This window comes from Salmo salar, chromosome ssa14, assembly GCF_905237065.1.
Source record: "Salmo salar chromosome ssa14, Ssal_v3.1, whole genome shotgun sequence".
Lineage (NCBI taxonomy): Eukaryota > Metazoa > Chordata > Actinopteri > Salmoniformes > Salmonidae > Salmo > Salmo salar.
The window spans coordinates 12382665-12405745 of NC_059455.1; the positions used below are offsets into that span (position 1 = coordinate 12382665).

Below are 23081 nucleotides of genomic sequence, written 5' to 3' on the forward strand. Positions count from 1 at the left end.
GCAGCAGTCAGTTGAGAGTGAACGTATGTATCAATGTTCTCTATGTATTTAGTGTATGCAGTATGATGGACTGACAGTTTTAAATGTGTGTGATGTGAGAATGTACAGTATGTGTAATGAATCCTTTTAATGTAAGGCGATGCCAAAGAAAAATGGCCATCATGGATGGACAAAGTTTTATTCTATAATGGCATACGTTTTGTTACCCTCAAGGCCAATTTTTTCCCCCAACAAAATGTACAGTATATAATGAATGATTATTACATATGGCATCCCCTGCTTGTAGAATAATGACACACTGAATGAACCAATTACAAAACGGTTCCACTTCCCTAGAAGATTGTCTGTCACTCACTTGCACAGAGTTTGAGTCATTTCCTTTACATACCCACATAGTCAGTCTATGGCTGCCCAATACTTTGACTGGCACCGTGGCGTCATACATACAGTATAGCAGCTGACACGGCTAGAAAGCTAGAGTAAACTGCTCATCGAAGAAGACAAGAAACATCGCAGAAAATAGCACCCTAAATTTCCTGTTCAAAGAACACAATGTTCTGAGACATTGATCTTGATTTCCGACAAGGAGAAGAACCAGAGAACTGTTATCTTCAATGAGAGGGAAAAAATGTTATTCAGAATAACTTTATTTTCGTATAGTAGTAACTGTGCTGATATGCCATATTAACAGCCAAACACAGTCCTTGTAATAACACTAGCAACTATGAAATCTCGGTCTCCCCTCCATGCCGTTTCAGTACCAGTTGCAATCCATAATCCTTGTACCCAGAATGATAACTGTTTAAAATTCTTTGGCTTATGAAAACATTTAAGGTTGTTACTAGCCAAATGATGTCCTGCAAGGATGAAGTGGCCTTCTCTGAGTGACTGAATGACGGTGGCACTGGAATGCCTGTGACCGGAGTGAATGACATGGAGAGAGGAGATGGAGAGTGGTAACAATCGAGTCCACAGCTTGGCCTTGGATGCTTTTATTCTTATTACGCTCTTATATGCAATTATCTCATGTGACCTAATTGGCAGGGCTTGGTAATTCTGTTGGCAGCTTCTCTGGTTCTTTAGCCTCGGGCCAGGGTGAGCAGCCATGCACCGGGCAAGCCATCGTTGGAGGAACACTCGTCTCGTGCAATGATACGATCTGAGTGTATATCTTCTGATATACACTCAACGGCCACTTTATTAGGTACACTACCCCGTTCATGAAAACGGATCACTCCTACAGACAGTGAGTCACGTGGCTTGCTATATAAAGCATGCATCGAGGCATTCAGTTACTGTTCAATTGATTGTTTCAATTGGCTAAATGAGTGACCTAAGCAACGTTGTATGATTTTGTATGATTTTTCGGTACCACATACAGTACCAGTCAAAAGTTTGGACACACCTACTAATTCAAGGGTATTTCTTTATTTTTTACTATTTTCTACATTGTAGAACATTAGCGAAGACATTAAAACTATGAAATAACACATATGGAATCATGTAGTAAGCAAAAAAAAGTGTTAAAATCAAAATATATTTTAGATCCTTCAAAGTAGCAACCCTTAGCCTTGATGACAGCTTTGCACACTCTTGGCATTCTCTCAACCAGCTTCATGAGGAATGCTTTTCCAACAGCCTTGAAGGAGTTCCCACATATGGTGAGCACTTGTTGGCTGCTTTTCCTTCAGTCTGTGGTCCAATTCATCCCAAACCACCTCAATTGGGTTCAGGTCAGGTGATTGTGGAGGCCAGGTCATCTGATGCAGCACCCCATCACTCTCCTTCTTGATGAAATAGCTCTTACACAACCTGGAGGTATATTAGGTCATTGTCCTGTTGAAAAACAAATAATAGTTCCCCTAAGCACAAAGCATATGGGATGGCGTATCGCTGCAGAATGTTGTGTAGCCATGCTGGTTAAATGTGCCTTGATTTCTAAATAAATCACAGTGGCACCAGCAAAGCACCCCCACACCACCTCCTCCATGCTTCACAGTGGAAACTACACATGCGAAGATCATCCGTTCACCTACTCTGCGTCTCACAAAGACACTGCGGTTGGAACAGATTTCCATGGGTCTAATGTCTATTGCTAATGTTTCTTGGCCAAAGCAAGTCTTCTTATTGGTATCCTTTAGTAGTGGTTTCTTTGCAGCAATTCGGCCATGAAGGCCTGATTCACACAGCAGAGGTAACGGTAACTCTGGGTCTTTCTTTCCTGTGGCGTTCCTCATAAGAGCCAGTTTCAACATAGCGCTTGATGGTTTTTGCAACTGCACTTGAAGAAACTTTCAAGTGCAGTCGGATTGACTGACCTTCATGTCTTAAAGTAATGATGGACTGTCGTTTCTTTTTGCTTATTTGAGCAGTTCTTGCCATAATATGGACTTGATCTTTTTTCGTTTTAGGGGAAACTTGGTCGTTTACCAAACAGGGCTATCTTCTGCACACACCCATACCATGTCACAACACAACTGATTGGCTCAAACACATCAAGGAAAGAAATTCCACAAATTAACTTTTAACAAGGCACACCGGTTAATTGAAATGTATTCCAGGTGACTACCTCATGATGCTGGTTGAGAGAATGCCAAGAGTTGTGCAAAGCTGTCAACATTTTTACATTTTAGTCATTTAGCAGACGCTCTTATCCAGAGCGACTTACAGTAGTGAATACATACATTTCATTTTCATTTCATGCATTTTTTTGTACTGGCCCCCCGTGGGAATCGAACCTACAACCCTGGCGTTGCTCACACCATGCTCTACCAACTGAGCCACAGTGAAGGCTCAGTTGCAAAGGGTGGCTACTTTGAAGAAATCTAAAATCTATTTGTATTTGTTTAACACTTTTTTGCCTACTACATGATTCCATAGTTTTGATGTCTTCACTATTATTCGACAATGTAGAAAATAGTAAAAACCCTTGAATGAGTAAGTCCATAGATTTGGGCCTAACACATTTATTTAAATTGACTGATTTCCTTTTGAACTGTAACTCAGTAAAATCTTTGAAATTGTTGTTTTTATTCAGTATAGACGGGTAGACGTAATAAACTGGCCGGTGAGTGTATATCTTTCAATAGGATCTTACTCAAGTGAACTACGTCTGACATGATGTTTCAAATTAGTGTATGAAGGGGACAGGAAACAAGAGACGTGAAATGAGCTTTTCTCAGTCCGGTCTTTACTGCAACAGTTGATGTTTACAAATGTAATGCACAGAGTTGACGCTTCCCGTGTACATACCAAATCAATCCAAGCGCTTCAAACAGTAGCCATGGAAACAAAACGTAAATCGGCGGTGCGGCTCAAGAGGTGGAGGGGGGGGTGTGTGTGTGTGTCCTCCTGAGATAGACTTTACAGCTTTAAATTAGCTACATATACAATACTATCCAAAGATGGTCACGATTTATGTCAACAAGGAACTTTGACAAAGCATTAGGAGGAAGAACATTCTTCTAATGATATGAAAATATATTTTTCCTATAAAAACTTTCTGTAGTTGTCTCACTGGTTGTGATAGGACCACAAACCAACTAGTATACACCTAGGCTGTAATTGACCAACACTAACATTTCTGCACATGCTCAGTTATGTACCTGAACTTAACGGCCACCTGCATAAGCAATGATAGACGTGCCATGGGTACTTTAGGGAGAGAATTAAGTGCTTTTTTCTGCAGGAGTAGGAAGTTAACCCATGTTGGCATATACTATAGAGAATGACGGAGGCCTCTAGCGGCCAAAAAAGCTATTTTAACATGGGCCTCACTAAAATGTATTGAACTGAGTGGGACTTCCAACTTCATTGTCTGATTCCTCCTGGTGAACCTGTTGGAGTCATGTCCAGCCAGGTCATCAGGAGGGATCAGCCAATCGTGAAGAAAATGTACTACTGGAAAATGGAGATTGCACGGGGAACACCATTGAGGCAATCTAAGACGTCATAATGGGAACTATGTAGGGAAGCTCTCTTTCATTCTCTATGGCATATATACACACACACTACCAATGCAACCCAGGATGGCTTAGAAAAAAAAAAAAAACAATAACAAGAATTGAGAACCAACGTGCGTCCAAAAACCTATCCACATAACAAATAAATACATCATCTTGGGGATTTTCTGAGATTGTAAGCACAGTGAGCTGTGGTATCAAACAGTTGCGTTCTCAAACTCATACAACTTACATAAATTAAATGCAATAAATCCTAAGCTTTAAAGTTGTAAAGCTAAACTTAACAAGAAAACACTGCCCTTTGAACTTAAGGCTTGGGCTACTAACTTCTATATTCCTATTGTCACAGTAGACACTATCATTCCTGCACATTCCTATGAAGTCCATAAATGTATGTATTGCAAAGAGTATAAAGCAAAACATGTTTGGGGATTAAAAATAAAATCAGTCAACAGCATGTTACTGAAAATCGGATTGAATAATGGCCTGCATTGTGAAAAACCATTGTTTTCATCGTCCAATTAATGCTTTTGGATGGGTAAAGCTAGAGGTTAAAATGCCACCTTGAGTTCAGAGGAGAAACAAATTGTCCAAAAAGTGCAGGAGATAATGCAGAACTGAAATTCTAGAGTTCTATATATATTTTTTTACATCTACATACATACATATATAGATGTAAAAAAAAAAAATATATATATATATATAAACCTGCGGTTCCAGTTTAATGGGTAGTTCCAATTCCAACTATTTCAGCGAAAGAGGATAAAGATAACATTCACAGAAATGGGGGGGGGGTCATAAAGAGCAGTAACTCCGTTAAAGTCCCAGCCGTGGTTTACAAAAATGCCCGAGGGACATGGGAGAGTTTGTTCGTACTGGTACCCAGGGTTGGAGCCACTTGTCAAGGCTGTGGGTGCCCAGATATACCCCACTCTCTGGGAGTGTGGTGAGTTTATAAGGAAGTAGAGAAAGAGGGTTATTCCATGATAGCTCTGTATATGAGAGGCTCGATATAGTCCTCTCTGTAACGGGAGTTGATGACTCGCTGTCTTTTGGAGCCCTGCTTCACCTCCTTCTCTGTGAAGATCCCGTCGAAGCGCATGTCTGACGCCTTGGACTGAAGAAGTGAGAGACACAGGCCATGAGAACATTAGTGACTGCTTAGCTATGAGTTAAGGTGGCGCCATTAAAAAGGTAGTATCAACATATCATAAATAGAATTGAAGAAATACATTTACATACAGCACCAGTCAAACATTTGGACACACCTACTCATTCCAGGGTTTTTCTTTATTTTTACTATTTTCTACATTGTAGAATAATAGTGAAGACATCACAACTATGAAATAACACATATGGAATCATGTAGTAACAAAAAAAGTGTTAAACAAAATCAGAATAGATTATATATTTGAGATTCTTCAAAGTAGCCACCCTTTGCCTTGATGACAGCTTTGAACACTCTTGGCATTCTCTCAACCAGCTTCATGAGGTATTCACCTGGAATGCATTTCAATTAACAGGTGTGCCTTGTTAAAAAGTTAAATTCCACAAATTATTTCCTTATTAATGCATTTGAGCCAATCAGTTGTGTTGTGACATGGTAGGGGTGGTATACAGAAGATAGCCCTATTTGTTAAAGACCAAGTCCATATTATGGCAAGAACAGCTAAAGTAAGTCCATCATTACTTTAAGACATGAAGGTCAGGCAATACGGAAAATGTCAGGAATTTTTAAAGCTTCTTCAAGTGCAGTCGCAAAACCATCAAGCACTATGATGAAACAGGCTCTCATGAGGACCGCCACAGGAAAGGAAGACCCAGAGTTACCTCTGCTGCAGAGGATAAGTTCTTAAGAGTTACCAGCCTCAGAAATTGCAGCCCAAATAAATGCTTCAGCGTTCAAGTAACAGACACATCCACATAAACTGTTCAGAGGAGACTGCGTGAATCAGGCCTTCATGGTCAATTGCTGCAAAGAAACCACTACTAAAGGACAACAATAATAATAAGAGACTTGCTTGGGCCAAGAAACACGAGCAGTGGACATTAAACCGGTGGAAATCTGTCTGTTGATCTGATGAGTCCAAATTGGAGATTTTTGGTTCCAACCACCGTGTCTTTGTGAGACGCAGAGTAGGTGAACAAATGATCTCTGCATGTGGAGTTCCCACTGTGAAGCATGGAGGAGGTGTGATGGTGCTTTGCTGGTGACACGTTCTGATTTATTTAGAACTCAAGGCACACTTAACCATCATGGCTACACAGCATTCTGCAGCGATACTCCATCCCATATGGTTTGCGCTTAGTGGGACTATCATTTGTTTTTCAACAGGACAATGACCCAACACACCTCCAGGTCCAAGAGCTATTTCATCAAGAAGGAGAGTGATGGAGTGCTGCATCAGATGACTTGGCCTCCACAATCACCCGACCTCAACCCAATTGAGATGATTTGGGATGAGTTGGACCGCAGAGTGAAGGAAAAGCAGCCAACAAGTGCTCAGCATATTTGGGAACTCCTTCAAGACTGTTGGAAAAGCATTCCTCATGAAGCTGGTTGAGAGAATGCCAAGAGTGTGGAAAGCTGTCATCAAGGCAAAGGGTGGCTACTTTAAAGAATCTAAAATTGAATATATATTTTGATTTGTTTAGCACTTTTTTGGTTAGTAGATGATGCCATGTGTTATTTCATAGTTTTGATGTCTTCTATTATTCTACAATGTAGAAAATATTAAAAAGAAAAACCCTTGAATGAGTAGGTATGTCCAAACTTTTGACTGGTGCTGTAGATGGGTATTATAAACATGGACCAGATCCAATATTCCTTTGATAAATGAATGATTTGTGATCTCATTTCATATGACCTAATCTGATATAAATCAGTTCGTATAAAGGAACATTGGGAGAGAGTGCGTCTCACCAGTCGGGACTTGACTCGTTTGGGCAGCTCCTCGTCTAGACTGTAGACTTCTTCCCTCTTGGCAGACAGCGACGACCCGTCCTCAAACTCCATCTGAGTCAGCACACAACAACAATAAAAAAATAAATAATGTATGCATGTGTTCTGGATGAAGTGCATGTAAAATATGTGAATTAGTATGCGAAAAGAGTAGCAAGAATAAACAAAATGTTTACATTAAAGAAAACAACCCTGTCCTGGAGAGTTACCCTCCTTGAGGTTTTCCCTCCAACCCCAGTTGTAACTAAAACCCGATTCAGCTTATCAACCAGACAATTATTAGAATCAGGTGCGCTAGATTAGGGCTGGAGTGAAAACCTACAGGACCGTAACTCTACAGCAACAGGGTTGGAGAGCCCTGCTATAGAGCTTGAAACTGTGGACCACATCTGTGTTTGATGTGTTATTAGAACACATGTACTTGCTACCCTTATTACAACCCACGCTTTCCCTGTAAATCTGATGAACGTGGTTGGGGCGAGGAAGTTAATGTGGTCCCTATTACCTGGTACATTGGGATGGAGTGCGACGCGACAAACTTGGCCCCGTAAAGCAGGTTGTCGGTCCAGCGCACCTGCACTACGTCGCCCACTGTTGGCGGGCCCAGCTTCACGCAGTCCCGATTCTGAAACCAAACCATTGACAGGCTCATCATATAGGTCATATGGTTAAATACACCCGAGGGGGTAACACTAAAAAGCAGGATCAATGAGTCAGCTAGCTAACTTTGCTGAACCAGATAACTATTGATTTCTGGTTTGTTAAAGAAAAGATAAACATAGATACACGTTTTAGTTGTTGAGTCAATGAGACCATGCCCATTTAAAAAATGATATTTCAAAACATTTTAGCAAGATAGCTAGCTAACGCATTGATCCTGCTTTGTAGTATACCTGTCTGGACCATTAAAGCATGTCAATATAGCCAACAGCCCAAATGGATTGATTTGTTTCCACTTTTTAGGATTGGTGAATTTCTATGACCAATACTACCACTGTTTTTGCCATACTACAGTAGCCCACAGCTTGCACTGATAAAAACAGATTAATCTATTGGCACTGCTGCATTAGGGCTCCTCATTGTAATACAATGACATAGAGAAAGGTAGAGTTACAGTAGAAACTGTCGCATTTGTTGCCATGGCGATTGCAGCTTGTTAAGCATATATACATACATACATACATATATTTTTTTTCTTATTCAATAAAAAAAAAAACTTTACGGTCCATTTGTTACAGCGAACAACGAAAAATTTGTCTTTTGCTCCTTTTCAACACCTCCAGATAGCATTTTATGACGCCATCAACCAACAATACAGGTGACGCTTCCTCACCTCAATGTCCTCTGGGAAGAGGTTGTCGCTGTAGGAGCCGTCGTCGAAGACGACCTCGTAGAAGGTGGCGATGGTCAGCTCCAGCACCTCACACTGGTAGTAGCGGCCGTTTTTGTGCTTACAAATAACATTCTGGCCCACCTCTAGCTCTCGCATGGCCGCCTTATTGCGCTTGGAGATAAGAGGACAATAAATCACACATCACTCCAAATAGCAAGGCCGTTAGCCCCCAACAAAAACTGCTCCCCGGCGCCGATGACATAGATCTGGATTAAGGCAGCCCCCCCCCAAAAAAACGTTCTGATTCAGACGGATTTGGTGAAACGTGGAAGACACACACATCCCCTTTCCCTAGCACCATAAACGGATGACCATAAAGATAAGACACGTTGTATATTTCCAATAAATGAATATACCATCTGGCAAGCATAAATACATTTGAAGGTGGCCTCGTAAAAGCATGTGCTTTGCTATTGTTTAACTGTTTTCTACTTTTAAAACAGAGCCGTATATTTAAATTATATCATTTCAAAATATATGGCTCTGCTTTTAAAGTTAACAGCTAAAATATTGAAAACTAGAAAATGCATAAGCCGGTTAAATGTTTAGAAAAAAAATCTTGCTGCCATATTGAGCGAAGAGATTAAAAACAAATGTTTACAATTATCACACCATTCAATATAGCACCATAAAGATAACAGTTTATTTCCACTTAAAGATTAAGACACTTGGTAAGAATAAATAAATGTGAAGGTAAAAGTAATTTCAGTAGCGGTGAAATTCCATCTTCATGTTAGACATCTTTTTAAGTTAACTCAACAAAAAAGGTATTAAAATGCATGAGCCGTCGGTTTAGAAAAAAAACATTCAGAGAACATTCATTTGCATTTCATTGAACATCAGTCCTGTGTCCGCACTCATGTCTTATTTTACAACAATCAAATCTTGCCCGATTAGGGAAATAAAGCACTGAGGCTGAGCTTCGACAAAAACCAGAGACCCTTCAGCTCCTTAGGAGGGGAAAACGTTTAGTCTGCAACCCGCTGCACTGACTGACTACATCAGAGCAGCCAAAGGCACAGAGACAACCAGAAGTGTTGATCTTCGCTCCAACCGTCTCCAATTACAGGAGTATTAGTATAAAAGAAACATAAACCGTCCGGAATATTCAATCGTTCATAGATACAGCTTTTTATACAGAACACATACACACATTGTGATATCTGTATAACGTATGGGATTCTGAAAGTGTTTTCTGTATACTATATTAATATTTGTAACCTGACTGACCTTTTGTAATGACCCGAGGGGATAAATAAAAGTTGTACTGAATGGAATATTGTGTTGTGTTACAGCACTGATCTGAATGAACATAGACGATTAAACCGAAGGCCTAGGCTGTAAACAAACCTTAGAACTCTACCCGAGCTGAAAATGAATGACAGGCTAACCCACACGCCCCCCCCCCACACAAAAAAAGGACCAGGTATGCCACCGATTGTATCTGAAACTTGTTTGGACTCACTCACGCAATGCTCGCAACAACACTTCACATAAGGTGGCTGACATAAAATAAGCGTGTAAACACACAGGTTCCAAGAGTCACAGAATTCTTTCTTCATCATGTCAAAGTGTCTGTACCTGCTTGCAGGCATTCTAGGTCTCACTGTAAGGGATAGGACATCATGTTTCTATATGGTCACATGGTCTCTGGTTTGGAGTTTGTCGTTGTTGCGCAACATTTAGATAGGCATTTCATTAGGGAAGTGTGTTTTGATTTGTTTCGTCTAGTTTCAAACCGGCTTTCAACCTGAAAACTAAGCTGCAGGTATTGTCTGCTGTGCAAACAACATAGTGTCTTCAGAAAGTATTCATACCCCTTGACTTATTCCACATTTTGTAGTGCTACAGCCTGAATTCAAAATGGATTTTTTTTCTCCACCATCTACACACACACACAATAGCCCATAACGACCAAGTCAAAACATGTTTTTCAAAATGTTTTCACATTTATTGAAAATGAAATACAGAAATACTTAATTTACATACGTATTCACATCCTAGAGTCACAGATGTTAGAATCACTTTTGGCATTGATTAAAGCGGTGAGTCTTTTTGGGTATGTCTTTAATAAGAGCTTTGCACACCTGGAGAGTAGAATATTTGCACATTTTTCTTTTTACAATTCTTCAAACTCTGTCAAGTTGGTTGCTGATCATTGCTAGACAGCCATTTTCAAGGCTTGCAATAGATTTTCAAGCTGAATTAAGCCAAAATTCAGTGTTGTCTTGGTAAGCAACTCCAGTGTATATTTGGCCTTGTATTTTAGGTTATTGTCCTGCTGAAAAGTGAATTTGTCTCCCAGTGTCTGTTGGAAAGCAGACTGAACCAGGTTTTCCCTCTATGATTTTGCCTGTGCTTAGCTATGTTCATTTATTTTTATCACCCTCAAAAACATAGTCCTTGCCAATGACAAGCATACCCATAACATGATGCAGCCACCATCATGCTTGAAAATATGAAGTGGTAATTGGATTTGCCCCTAACATAACGATTTAGTAACTTACTGTAAACAAGTTGCATGTTTTGGAATATTTGTATTCTGTACTGGCTTCCTTCTTTTCACTCTGTCATTTAGGTTAGTATTGAGGATTAACTACAATGTTGTTGACCCATCCTCAGTTCTCCTATCACAGCTATTAAACTGTAAACTTTTTGAAAGTCACCATTGGCCTCATGGTGAAATCCCTGAGAGGTTTCCTGCCTCTCCGGCAACTGAGTTGGGAAGAACACCTGTATCGTTGTAGTGACTGATTGATACACCATCCAAAGTGTAATTAATACATTTACCATGCTCAAACGGACATTCAATGTCTGCTTTATTTTTTACCCATCAACCAATAGGTGCCCGTCTTTGTGAGGCATTGGAAAACCTCCCTGGCCTTCGTGGTTGAATCTGTGCTTGAAATTCACTGCTCGAGGGACCTTACAGATAACTATAGTCCATGCAACCTATTATGTGACTTGTTCAGCAAATTTGGACTCCTGAACTTATTTAGGTTTGCAATAACAAAGGGGTTGAACACTTATTGACTCTAAAAATGTCTAAATAAATAATTCCACTGACATTATGGGGTATTGTGTATAGGTCTGTGACAAATTCTCAATTTAATCCATTTTAAATTCAGGCTGTAACAACAAAATGTGGAAAAAGTCAAGGGGTAGGAATACTTTCTGAAGGTACTTGATTGTGGAGGCAATAGAAAATGGCAAGAAACTCAATATGCAGAAGTAAACCCACGTGTAGGAATAATTGCTGTGATATTTGAGATATGTATATATTTTTTTAAGAGTTAGAAAACTCTTACATAACCCTCTAGAAATATCTAATGCCCCAAAAGTGTATCATCATATGTTTGCACTACATGAACCCCTCCCCTGTAATAGCTACCTCCGGCAGGACGGGTGACTTATGCCTGTAGCAGGTGACGTGGACGATGAAGGGCCAGTCGTCAGGCTGCATGAGCTGGCCAGCAGCCTGGGCGCAGGTGGGGTGGACGGCGGTGGTGCAGCGGCCATGGGAACACTGCACACAACAGCCCACATCCCTCTTCACCCGCCGCTTACAGTAGAAACACTTCTGCAGGGGGGGGGGGTGGATAGGGAGAAGGGAGATGGAGGAGAGGGAGGGAGAGAAGGAGCAGCGGGAGTTGGAAAAGGAGAAGAGAAACAGCAGTCGGAGGAGTAGAAAGAGGAGTGAGGAGGGTCAGAGGGAGGGTGGGAAAAAGTGAGGGGGAAAACAAAAACAGAGGGGAGTTGGAAGGAGACATGGGCATTGAGAAAATTACAATGTCTCCTTTCTCACTGTTTCAAACTCCCAGGTGCCACATTTTCTGTCATTCCCAGTCCAGTTAGAAAATTGCCTTTTCTCATCTGGGCAAAACCCGTCCTCCGTGAGCCGGAAACCAATAAGTGGTCAAAGAGATGTGAATTAGTTAGTAGGCAAACGGAAGAGTGTCCTCCCCGCCTTGATAACCATCTTTCATAGAGGATACTCATGTTTATCCTACCGGAGTCCTCCACAGAAGAGTTTTGAAATCTGCCACGTTTAAAACTAAATTTATTTTTAGCACTTTACACACTTATTTGGGGCTCCACCCCTGTAAACCTAATTTGCTTGATGATGCGCGAGTGGAGAAGGAGAGTCATTTCATACAACCATACTTTCAATCAAGTTCCCTCTCCTCGCCGGCTCTCTTCGATTACCGTTGACCTTTTTCAAAAGGAGGCGAGAGAGGACGCACTGTAGACTAACATGGACAACCAAAGGAACCATACAGAAGGGGTCAGGACCAGAGTGACAAGTGAAAGCCATGGAAAAAGTGACTGACCTACCAACATGGCGGAAGTATGATTTTAGTATGAAAAATGTAAGAGTTTGTGGTCATATGTACATCTTTAAAAACATATGGGTGCTGGGCTAATGAAGAATACTTAGAAAACCCCCCCAGAAAGAACAGAGTATACTACGCTCATAATAAGGAAAACAAGTAGTCCTAAACTCACAACAGACAGTCTATAGGGAACTTGAATTCAGTATCTCTCAACAGTTGAAAAACAGTGTCAAATGACTCAACACCAAAACTGAAATGACAGGAAGTTGATACACATCTGTCACGTAGAAGTAACCTTGACCATGTTTGGGTCTTGTTGTGGTCTTGACTGTGGCTGTGGTGGAATGGTAGCTCACCAGTTGGAACCTGGCCAGAGGGATGTAGCTGAGGTCCACGGGATTGCGGTGGGTGATGTTCACGAAGCGCGCCTCCAGGACCGCGAGCGCACACAGCACGTGCACCCACCTGTGTCACAGGAAACAGGACAGCACATCAAACACAGAGTATGTGTGTGATACAACAGGGGAGAGTATCCACTGAGGAATTTTACTGGGCCTTCATTCCACCATTCAAGGAAACGACAACGTAGAAACGTTATTAATAACTATCAGTATGGCTCGGCTATATTAAACATATTTATTTGTATAAATACAAAAACGTTTGCGTCACATGTACTCTAGAGAAAAATGGTTTCATATTAGATCTTGTAATGCTACAGTATATAGGACATTTCCCTCATGCTAATGCTAAGCTACAGGACTGTTTTGCTAGCACAGACTGGAATATATTCCGGGATTCTTCCGATGGCATTGAGGACTTCACCACATTAGTCACTGGCTTTATCAATAAGTGCATCGATGTTATTAACTATGCATAGTCACTTGAATAACCCTATCTAGACTACCGTTCAAAGGTTTGGGGTTACTTAAAAATGACCTTGTTTTGAAAGAAAAGCACATTTGTTGTCCATTAAAATAACATCTAATTAAACAGAAATACAGTGTACACATTGTTAATGTTGTAAATGACTATTGTATCTGGAAACGGCTGAGTTTTTAGGCCCATTATCAGCAACCATCACTCCTGTGTTCCAATGGCAATGTGTTAGCTAATCCAAGTTTATCATTTGAAAAGGCTAATCGATCATTAGAAAACCATTTTGCAATTATGTTAGCACAGCTGAAAACTATTGTACTGATTAAAGAAGCAATAAAACTGGCCTTCTTTAGACAGGTTGACCAGACACTTGACTAGACAGAGGAAAAAGCTAGCTTGGTCTGCAGGCATTCCCTGCCTTTTACCTTTACTGACTGAAGTGTCCTAGCTGCAGCAGGTAGAGTAAAGTGAGACCACTGGCTGCAGACTAGAGTGGTTGTAGCGTTGTGTTTAACTACATGCATTTAGCCTGGACGCCTTCCATTAAATGGGTAGCTCCTCAAATCGCTGCACTACTCACTTGTCGTTGTTGGCTCTCTGTAGAGCTCCCCCTCGCAGTGAACACAGGCAGCAGTCCTGAGGGAGAGAAAGACACACAGATGACTGACCTAGTGTTAAACATCACATTTTGGTTACACATGATTTTACAGCCCTTTGCTTAGTATTTACAGTACATAGAAAAATGTCATAGTAAAATTGTAATTTCATAGTCATTTGCCTGGTAATAGGGCGGCACAATTGGCCCGGCATCGTCCGGGTTAGGGTTTGGCCGGGGTAGGCCGTCATTGTAAACAATAATTTGTTCTTAACTGACTTGCCTAGTTAAATAAAGGTTAAATAAAAAAATCACTTGTGTTTATTTGGGATTCATTAAAACATCCCCATTTCATGCAACGTGGTGCCAGTCAGTTACCTACCGACTTACATTCCTTCAAGTCATTACCAGAATGTACTCTTTATTTAAAAAATAATAATACTAATTAATTTCTCCAGGTTGTCTATGGCAATACCCTTTTGCAAACAAAGCTGGCCAGAGTACTGCTATTTAAAGTCCTTGCTGTGCTGCCTGGCAGAGGGTTTTCGATTATCTTGTAATGGGTGACTTTTATGGACCTAGGATGCTAACTCTTGGGTTGCCAGAGACAAGCACTTGAACATAAGTGAGACCTTCTGTCATTTGTCTGGGTTTGAGATTGCCTAACTTGCGGTCAGGACTGCATAAAATTACTGACCAATAAAATCACCTTGCACTCCAACTAATTACTCATGTGACTAAGATCAGCGATTCTGCTCCTGGCTTTGCTTAAATACATTGGGTACACAGAGACAAAAGCCAGAATGTAAATCACTTCTCCCTTTAAAAAAAAAACCACAGCCCTCTAGCGGTTAAGCTTGGTTATAACAAGTTGGGACTTCATCCAAAATGGACATATTTCACAGCTTGACAAGTACTTGTATTCTGACGCAGAAATACGTTTCACTAAATAGTCCAATAATCAAGAACCACACACCCATACTAAGATTCATGACTTGGCGTGCGAGACCCCATATTGGATAGGAATTGAACTATCCAATATGGGGTCAGCAAATTTAATGAGGTTAAATCCAGGGTTCTCCCCAAAGAATGTAGGAGGGGCGCTGCGCCACCCTGTGGACTGGCTGCCACACTATGTAATACAACTCCTGGGGAGAATCCTGAAATCCGATTTGGCCTGCTCTAACCAAAACAAGGAATGATGTAACGGTTTGTTATTATGTTGTGCATTTCAACTCTGGCGACTGTTCACATGTAATCCCAGGGTAAAACTGAGTGACGTGCCAAATATCAGAACCTTATTCAGAAATTTGTGAAAGGGCTACATTCAACCTAACACTCTTTTCTTAATAGAGTCAGGGAGTAGTGTGACTGTTGTGAACATAGATTCTCTCTTTTTCCAAGGCATAGATGTTGAATCTATGAATGATTCGCATGTGTATGAGCAAGAGTTAACATCCAGTTAAATGTGATTTGATGCTATACTTTGTTGTCAGCTTTCATGTTTCATGTATACGAGCTTAGCGACAACATATCTCCTATCCAACCTAATTGTCAGTATTTATTCTACCATTATTTTAAAAACATACCGTAGCAAGGTCTCTTTCGTAAGGGAGCCAGCCCCGCATCATACTGTATGGAGCTAGCGTATAAAGTAGGTGCTAAGATCGTGTAGTGGGGCTAGTGATATGGCTTCAGATTTACAGTGAGGGAAAAAAGTATTTGATCCCCTGCTGATTTTGTACGTTTGCCCACTGACAAAGAAATGATCAGTCTATAATTTTAATTGTAGGTTTATTTGAACAGTGAGAGACAGAATAACAACAAAAAAATCCAGAAAAACACATGTCAAAAATGTTATAAAATGATTTGCATTTTAATGAGGGAAATAAGTATTTGACCCCTCTGCAAAACATGACTTAGTACTTGGTGGCAAAACCCTTGTTGGCAATCACAGAGGTCAGACGTTTCTTGTAGTTGGCCACCAGGTTTGCACACATCTCAGGAGGGATTTTATCACACTCCTCTTTGCAGATCTTCTCCAAGTCATTAAGGTTTCCAGGCTGACGTTTGGCAACTCGAACCTTCAGCTCCCTCCACAGATTTTCTATGGGATTAAGGTCTGGAGACAGGCTAGGCCACTCCAGGACCTTAATGTGCTTCTTCTTGAGCCACTCCTTTGTTGCCTTGGCCGTGTGTTTTGGGTCATTGTCATGCTGGAATACCCATCTACGACCCATTTTCAATGCCCTGGCTGAGGGAAGGAGGTTCTCACCCAAGATTTGACGGTACATGGCCCCGTCCATCGTCCCTTTGATGCGGTGAAGTTGTCCTGTCCCCTTAGCAGAAGAACATCCCCAAAGCATAATGTTTCCACCTCCATGTTTGACGGCGGGGATGGTTTTCTTGGGGCCATAGGCAGCATTCCTCCTCCTCCAAAGACGGCGAGTTGAGTTGATGCCAAGAGCTCTATTTTGGTCTCATCTGACCACAACATTTTCACCCAGTTGTCCTCTGAATCATTCAGATGTTCATTGGCAAACTTCAGACGGGCATGTATATGTGCTTTCTTGAGCAGGGGGACCTTGCGGGCGCTGCAAGATTTCAGTCCTTCACGACGTAGTGTGTTACCAATTGTTTTCTTGGTGACTATGGTCCCAGCTGCCTTGAGATCATTGACAAGATCCTCCCGTGTAGTTCTGGGCTGATTCCTCACCGTTCTCATGATCATTGCAACTCCACGAGGTGAGATCTTGCATGGAGCCCCAGGCTGAGGGAGATTGACAGTTCTTTTGGGTTTCTTCCATTTAAAAGACACCTGGGAGCCAGAAATCTTTCTGATTGAGAGGGGGTCAAATACTTATTTCCCTCATTAAAATGCAAATCAATTTATAACATTTTTGACATCGTTTTTTCTGTATTTCTTTGTTGTTGTTCTGTCTCTCACTGTTCAAATAAACCTACCATTAAAATTATAGACTGATCATTTCTTTGTCAGTGGGCAAACGTACAAAATCAGCAGGGGATCAAATACTTTTTTCCCCCTCACTGTACTTGATTGCAGTACTACTGACCTCAGTTAAAGCATTGGCCTCACAGCGGGCACACATCCACTCATCTGACACTTGGTCTGCAGAAACTCCATAGCAACCTGTAGGGGACAGGAAAAACATTTAGAGGCCACTTTCCTATTTAAAGAGGTGGCTTGTCACATTTATTAGTACGGTAAATCCATTGACGAACGTGCAAATTATTGTTTAAATCGTTAATTATTTATGTAGATTTTGGAACGCTTGTTAGTAGTTGTAAATTCTGAACTCTGGAATGAACTGGATTTTCCCTGAGGGCATATCATTGATTACATCAAACATATTGAACACGTGCACTGTTCTCTAAACTATGGCTTGCCGTTTGGGTCTTTGCATGGCAAAAAAGATATATGTCAAACAGTTTTTGATGCATCAAATATGCTTGTTGACCAATCAGGACCTGAATACAACTGCACGCCACATACTTTAAAGTAGTCACATTAATTTTTTTACATAGTTACTACACATTGATTACACTATCACTCGCATTTCATATGTCACAGCAATTCACCGATATGTAAGCTATGACGCTGGTAAAGTTGTGTCTAGTGCACCTGTCGCTGCCGCACGAGCGCAGACAAAACCTCCAAGCTCTGGGACAGGGGTCATAAAAAAAGCTAGCTAGCTGATGGATTTGTTATTTGACGTAAAAGTGTTACTTGACATTTATCCTTTTTGACACGCAAAGACCCAAACGGCGTCCCATACTAAAGAGTGGTGTTAAACGGACTGCTGGCATGAATTAACTGGGATTCAGCAAGAGCAAAACATTCGTTATCAATGGAAAACGTGCTGTCTAAGAACCCGGTCTAAATGAACTAGAATTCATTGAAAGCGTAGCCCACAACACAACAATCAACTACTAATTAAATAAATGCTCAATCTAACAGGCTGTAAAACATGGTGAATGAAGCTGGATTACTCACTGGCGTGAACGCGGACACAGCACTGGGAGCAGCTGACCAGGAGGCTGGTACCGTCCTCCTCCAGGTGAGGGGTGGAAAGTTGGCCCACGCCGCTGTCGCTGCTGTTGTTGGACTTGTCATTGGTGGTGCTGAAACACATCTCCGGGATCAGGGGCTTGGACCTCTGTCTGCCCCCTCGCCGGCCTTTTAGAGTGTAGCTGGGGTTGCCGCTAGACTCCGACTGTCGGAGAGGAGGGAAAAGGGACCCGTATTAGTAGGGTTAAATAGTCATTTATATGATTGTTATTATGCTGACCGGGACTTGTTAGCTGAATGGTTTCAGTAAATCAAATTTGTAAAAAACATTTTTTGGACCTCATTATTATGTTTTGCGTTATCAGTCAAATAAAAACATTGTTTGGGTGCCTATGAACAACAACTGAACTGTAGTTCGAGAAAGACAATGGAGTTATCTTACCTGGTCATATGTGTGGAAAAGCAGGCAGATGGAGCAGTACGGGGCCTGCAGGCCCATGAGTTGGTTGTATTCCCTCTCCGCCTGGGGGTTGTAGGGTCTACTCTGCCACAGCTGGGCCAGGGGCTTGGCCCACTCCTCCTTCTCCTCCTCTGGTTCATCCTCCATATTCACATACAGCTCATCTGTAGGAGAGAATAATAGGGAGAGAGAGAAAGAAACAGAGTGAGAGAGATGAACGAGGGAGGTTAAGTGAAAGGAGAAACAAAGTAGGGCTCTGTTCGAACACTCTGAATATGTACAGAACTTGCGTTGAAATCAGGGCTTCAGATAAGCTTTTTTTGCCACTTATCCTTCCGACAAGTAGAACTGATTTTTTACTTGTCCAAAAGCTCAAGTCACATAGAGAAAATTGTATTTTATGACGCAAGGAACCAATTTACAAAATAAAATGCATTACTATATTTTTTACCATAGAGAAATCAGACAAAACATTTAGGCTACATTCTGCCTATTGGCTTCTTTGCATATTCAAGCCTGTCTCAAAATACAACACTGCCCCTGGAGGATGGTTGGCCACCCTTTGTAGCCTATAAAATATTGCAACAAAATACTTTTGTACATGTCCACGGTTCAAAACAGACTCTGGGACAACAGATCCAAAATTCATACAACCACTGCAAATTACAAGATGATTATTTTTTATTTTTTTAAATGTTAAAGGCTGATGCAACAGATCAGACCGTTAAGCTTAAAATATTGATAAGGTTTTATTTCATCATATTTTAAGCTCAACAATGCACACATGGCGGCAGGCTATTTACGAATGTTCCAAAGTGCAAAAAGCGGGAGGAGTTTCATGTGACAGAGATGAAAATATCCGTTACAAATTAGGAAAAGGGGGGACCTAAAAGAGGTCTCAACTAGCATGGGTTACTGATATGACTGATATGAAAAATAAAATAAAGTTGATTTGAAAACCAATAGAACTGGTTTCAAAGGAAAATTATAATTTAAAAAATTCCCTTAACATTTCTATGGTCGCATTGTACTAATAAATTGACACAAAACGTCCAGGTTTTAAACAACTACAGTTGAAGTGGAAGGTTTACATACGCTTAGGTTGGAGTCATTAAAACTCATTTTTCAACCACTCCACAAAATGTATTGTTAACAAAGTATAGTTTTGGCAAGTCGGTTAGGACATCTACTTTGTGCATGACACAAGTCATTTTTTTAACAATTGTTTACAGATTGTTCACATACACTAAAGTTGACTGTGCCTTTAAACAGCTTGGAAAATTCCATAAAATGATGTCATGGCTTCAGAAGTTTCTGATAGGCTAATTGACATAATTTGAGGTGTACCTGTGGATGTATTTCAAGGCCTACCTTCAAACTCAGTGCCTCTTTGCTTGACATCATGGGAAAATCAAAAGAAATCAGCCAAGACCTCAGAAGAAAAAAAATTGTAGACCTCCACAAGTCTGGTTCATCCTTGAGAGCAATTTCCAAACACCTGAATGTACCACGTTCATCTGTACAAACAATAGTACGCAAGTATAAACACCATGGGACCACACAGCCGTCATTCCGCTCAGGAAGGAGATGCGTTCTGTCTCCTAGAGATTAATGTACTTTGGTGCGAAAAGTGTGAATCAATCCCAGAATAACAGCAAAGGACCTAGTGAAGATGCTGGAGGAAACAGGTACAAAAGTATCCACAGTAAAATGAGTCCTATATCGACATAACCTGAAAGGCCGCTCAGCAAGGAAGAAGCCACCGCTCCAAAACCTCCATAAAAAAGCCAGACTATGGTTTGCAGCTGCACATGGGGACAAAGATCGTACTTTTTGGAGAAATGTCCTCTCGTCTGATGAAATAAAAATAGAACTGTTTGGCCATAATGGTCATCGTTATGTTTGGAGGAAAAAGGGGGAGGCTTGCAAGCCGAAGAACATCATCCCAACCGTGAAGCACGGGGTGGCAGTACCATGTTGTGGGGGTGCTTTGCTGCAGGAGGGACTGGTGCACTTCACAAAATAGATTGCATCTTGAGGAAAGAAAATTATGTGGATATATTGAAGCAACAGCTCCAGACATCAGTCAGGAAGTTAAAGCTTGGTCGCAAATGGGTCTTCCAAAATGGACAATAACCCCAAGCATACTTCCAAAGTTGTGGCAAAATGGCTTAAGGACAACAAAGTCAAGGTATTGGAGTGGCCAACCCAAAGCCCTGACCTCAATCCCATAGAAAATGTGTGGGCAGTACTGAAAAAGCGTGTGCGAGCAAGGAGGCCTACAAACCGGACTCAGTTACACCAGATCTGTAAGGAGGAATGGGCCAACATTCACCCAACTTATTGTGGGAAGCTTGTTGAAGACTACCAAAAACATTTGACCCAAGTTAAACAATTTAAAGGCAATGCTACCAAATACTAATTGAGTGTATATAAACTTCTGACCCACTGGGAAAGTGATGAAAAAAATAAAAGCTGAAATAAATCACTCTACTATTATTCTGACGTCTCACCTTCTTAAAATAAAGTGGTTATCCTAACTGACCTAAGACAGGGAATATTTACTAGGATTAAATGTCAGGAATTGTGAAAAACTGAGTTTAAATGTATTTGGCTAAGGTGTATGTAAACTTCCGACTTCAACTGTATGTTTATGGATAAATAGTTTCAAAATGCTGACTCAGCTCAGATTCAAGGTGGGTGATGTGCGGTGCGCAGCAGGCACTGTCCTTCACTCTCCGGTCTTGTGACCATTTGATCGGCATGAACCGTGCCTCAAGTACAGCACATTCGGAAAGTATTCAGACCCCTTGACCTTTTCCACTTTGTTACGTTAAAGCCTTATTCATCCATCTACACAATACCCCATAATGACAAAGCAAAAACATGTTTTTACAGAAATACCTTATTTACATAACTATTCAGTCAGACCCTTTACTATGAGACTCGAAATTGAGCTCAGGTGCAAGCAGTTTGCATTGATGATCCTTGAGATGTTTCTAAAACTTGATTGGAGTCCACCTGTGGTAAATTCAATTGATTGGACATGATTTAGAAAGGAACACACACGTCTATATAAGGTACCACAGTTGACAGTGCATGTCAGACCAAAAACCAAGCCATGAGGTTGAAGGAAAATCCGTAGAGCTCCGAGACAGGATTGTGTTGAGGCACAGATCTGGGGAAGGGTACCAAAACATTTCTGCAGCATTGCAGTTTCCCATGAACACAGTGGCCTCCAACATTCTTAAATGGAAGAAGTTTGGAACCACCAAGACTTCCTAGAGCTGGCTGCCGGATTCTCTGGTCTGATGAAAACAATAATAAACTCTTTGGCCTGAATGCCAAGCGTAACATCTGGAGGAAACCTGACACCATCCCTATGGTGAAGCATGGTGGTGGCAGCATCATGCTGTGGGGATGTTTTTCAGCGACAGGGACTGGGAGACTAGTCAGGATCAAGGCAAAAATGAATGGAGCAAAGTACAGAGAGATCCTTGATGAAAACCTGCTCCAGAGCACTCAGGAGCTCAGACTGGGGCGAAGGTTCACCTTCCAACAGAACAACAACCCAAAGCACACAGCCAAGACAATGCAGGAGTGGCTTCGGGACAAGTCTCTGAATGTCCTTGAGTGGCCCAGCCAGAGTCTGGAATTGAACCCGATGGAACATCTCTGGAGAGACCTGAAAATAGCTGTGCAGCGACGCTCCCCATCCAACCTGACAGAACTTTACGAGGCTCTGCAGAGAAGAATAGGAGAAACTCCCCAAATTCAGGTGTGCCAAGCTTGTAGCGTCATCCCCAAGAAGAGTCAAGGTTGTAATCGCTGCAAAATGTCCTTCAACAAAGTACTGAGTAAAGGGTCTGAATACTTATGTAAATGTGATATTTCAGTTTATATTTTTAAAACATTTGCAAACATTTCTAAAAACCTGTTTTTGTTTTGTCATTATGGGGTATTGTGTGTAGATTGACGATGAGGAAAAAAACTATTTTATACATTTTAGAATAAGGCTGTAACCTAACAAAATGTGGAAAAAGTGAATAGGTCCGGATACTTTCTGAAAACACCATGTCAACAGAATCAAGCCTGTGGATGTTAAGTATCCTTCATTATATTTGTCAAACATGACTGATGTTTAGCCTATATTTCTGTAATTAAAAGTCTCATTAAAGTTTGGCTACATTTTCTGGCACCGCATGTCAGCATCGGTTTCGACATGAGGCTGTAGCCAATATGCATCACCTATACTTTGACATGTAGGCTTTTGTATTTATGTACAAGAAAAATTGATTTGAATATTATTTAAATGTTGGCCTCACTGATCCAATTCTGATCAGAGTAATTGTTTGATATTGTGATGTGTGCATTTTTTTTTTAACGTAATCTATAGTCTTGTCCGACAATTAAAATTTTTTTTTTTTTTTTTTTAAACATGTCCCTGAGTTAATATCGAGCCCTGCAAA

At 41.0% G+C, this 23081-nt stretch overlaps 1 protein-coding gene across 2 annotated transcripts in view; it reads right to left on the reverse strand.

The window, feature by feature from the left end:
* Nucleotides 1–3168: 3168 nt before the first annotated feature.
* The window catches only part of LOC106568967 (lysine-specific demethylase 4A), a 39248-nt gene continuing 19335 nt past the window's right edge, over nucleotides 3169–23081 (reverse strand). The window contains exons 13-22 of one of the 2 annotated variants that reach the window (XM_045693910.1): nucleotides 18595–18776; nucleotides 18138–18357; nucleotides 17197–17273; nucleotides 14108–14163; nucleotides 13008–13116; nucleotides 11709–11897; nucleotides 8258–8428; nucleotides 7430–7549; nucleotides 6886–6978; nucleotides 3169–5079 (exon numbers count right to left, since the gene is read on the reverse strand). In XM_045693910.1, the coding sequence (XP_045549866.1) occupies nucleotides 4939–5079; nucleotides 6886–6978; nucleotides 7430–7549; nucleotides 8258–8428; nucleotides 11709–11897; nucleotides 13008–13116; nucleotides 14108–14163; nucleotides 17197–17273; nucleotides 18138–18357; nucleotides 18595–18776 (1358 nt within the window). In that variant the 3' untranslated portion in view covers nucleotides 3169–4938. Of the gene's footprint in view, nucleotides 5080–6885; nucleotides 6979–7429; nucleotides 7550–8257; nucleotides 8429–11708; nucleotides 11898–13007; nucleotides 13117–14107; nucleotides 14191–17196; nucleotides 17274–18137; nucleotides 18358–18594; nucleotides 18777–23081 lie in introns of both variants that reach the window. The other variant, XM_045693909.1, reaches the window with a different exon arrangement.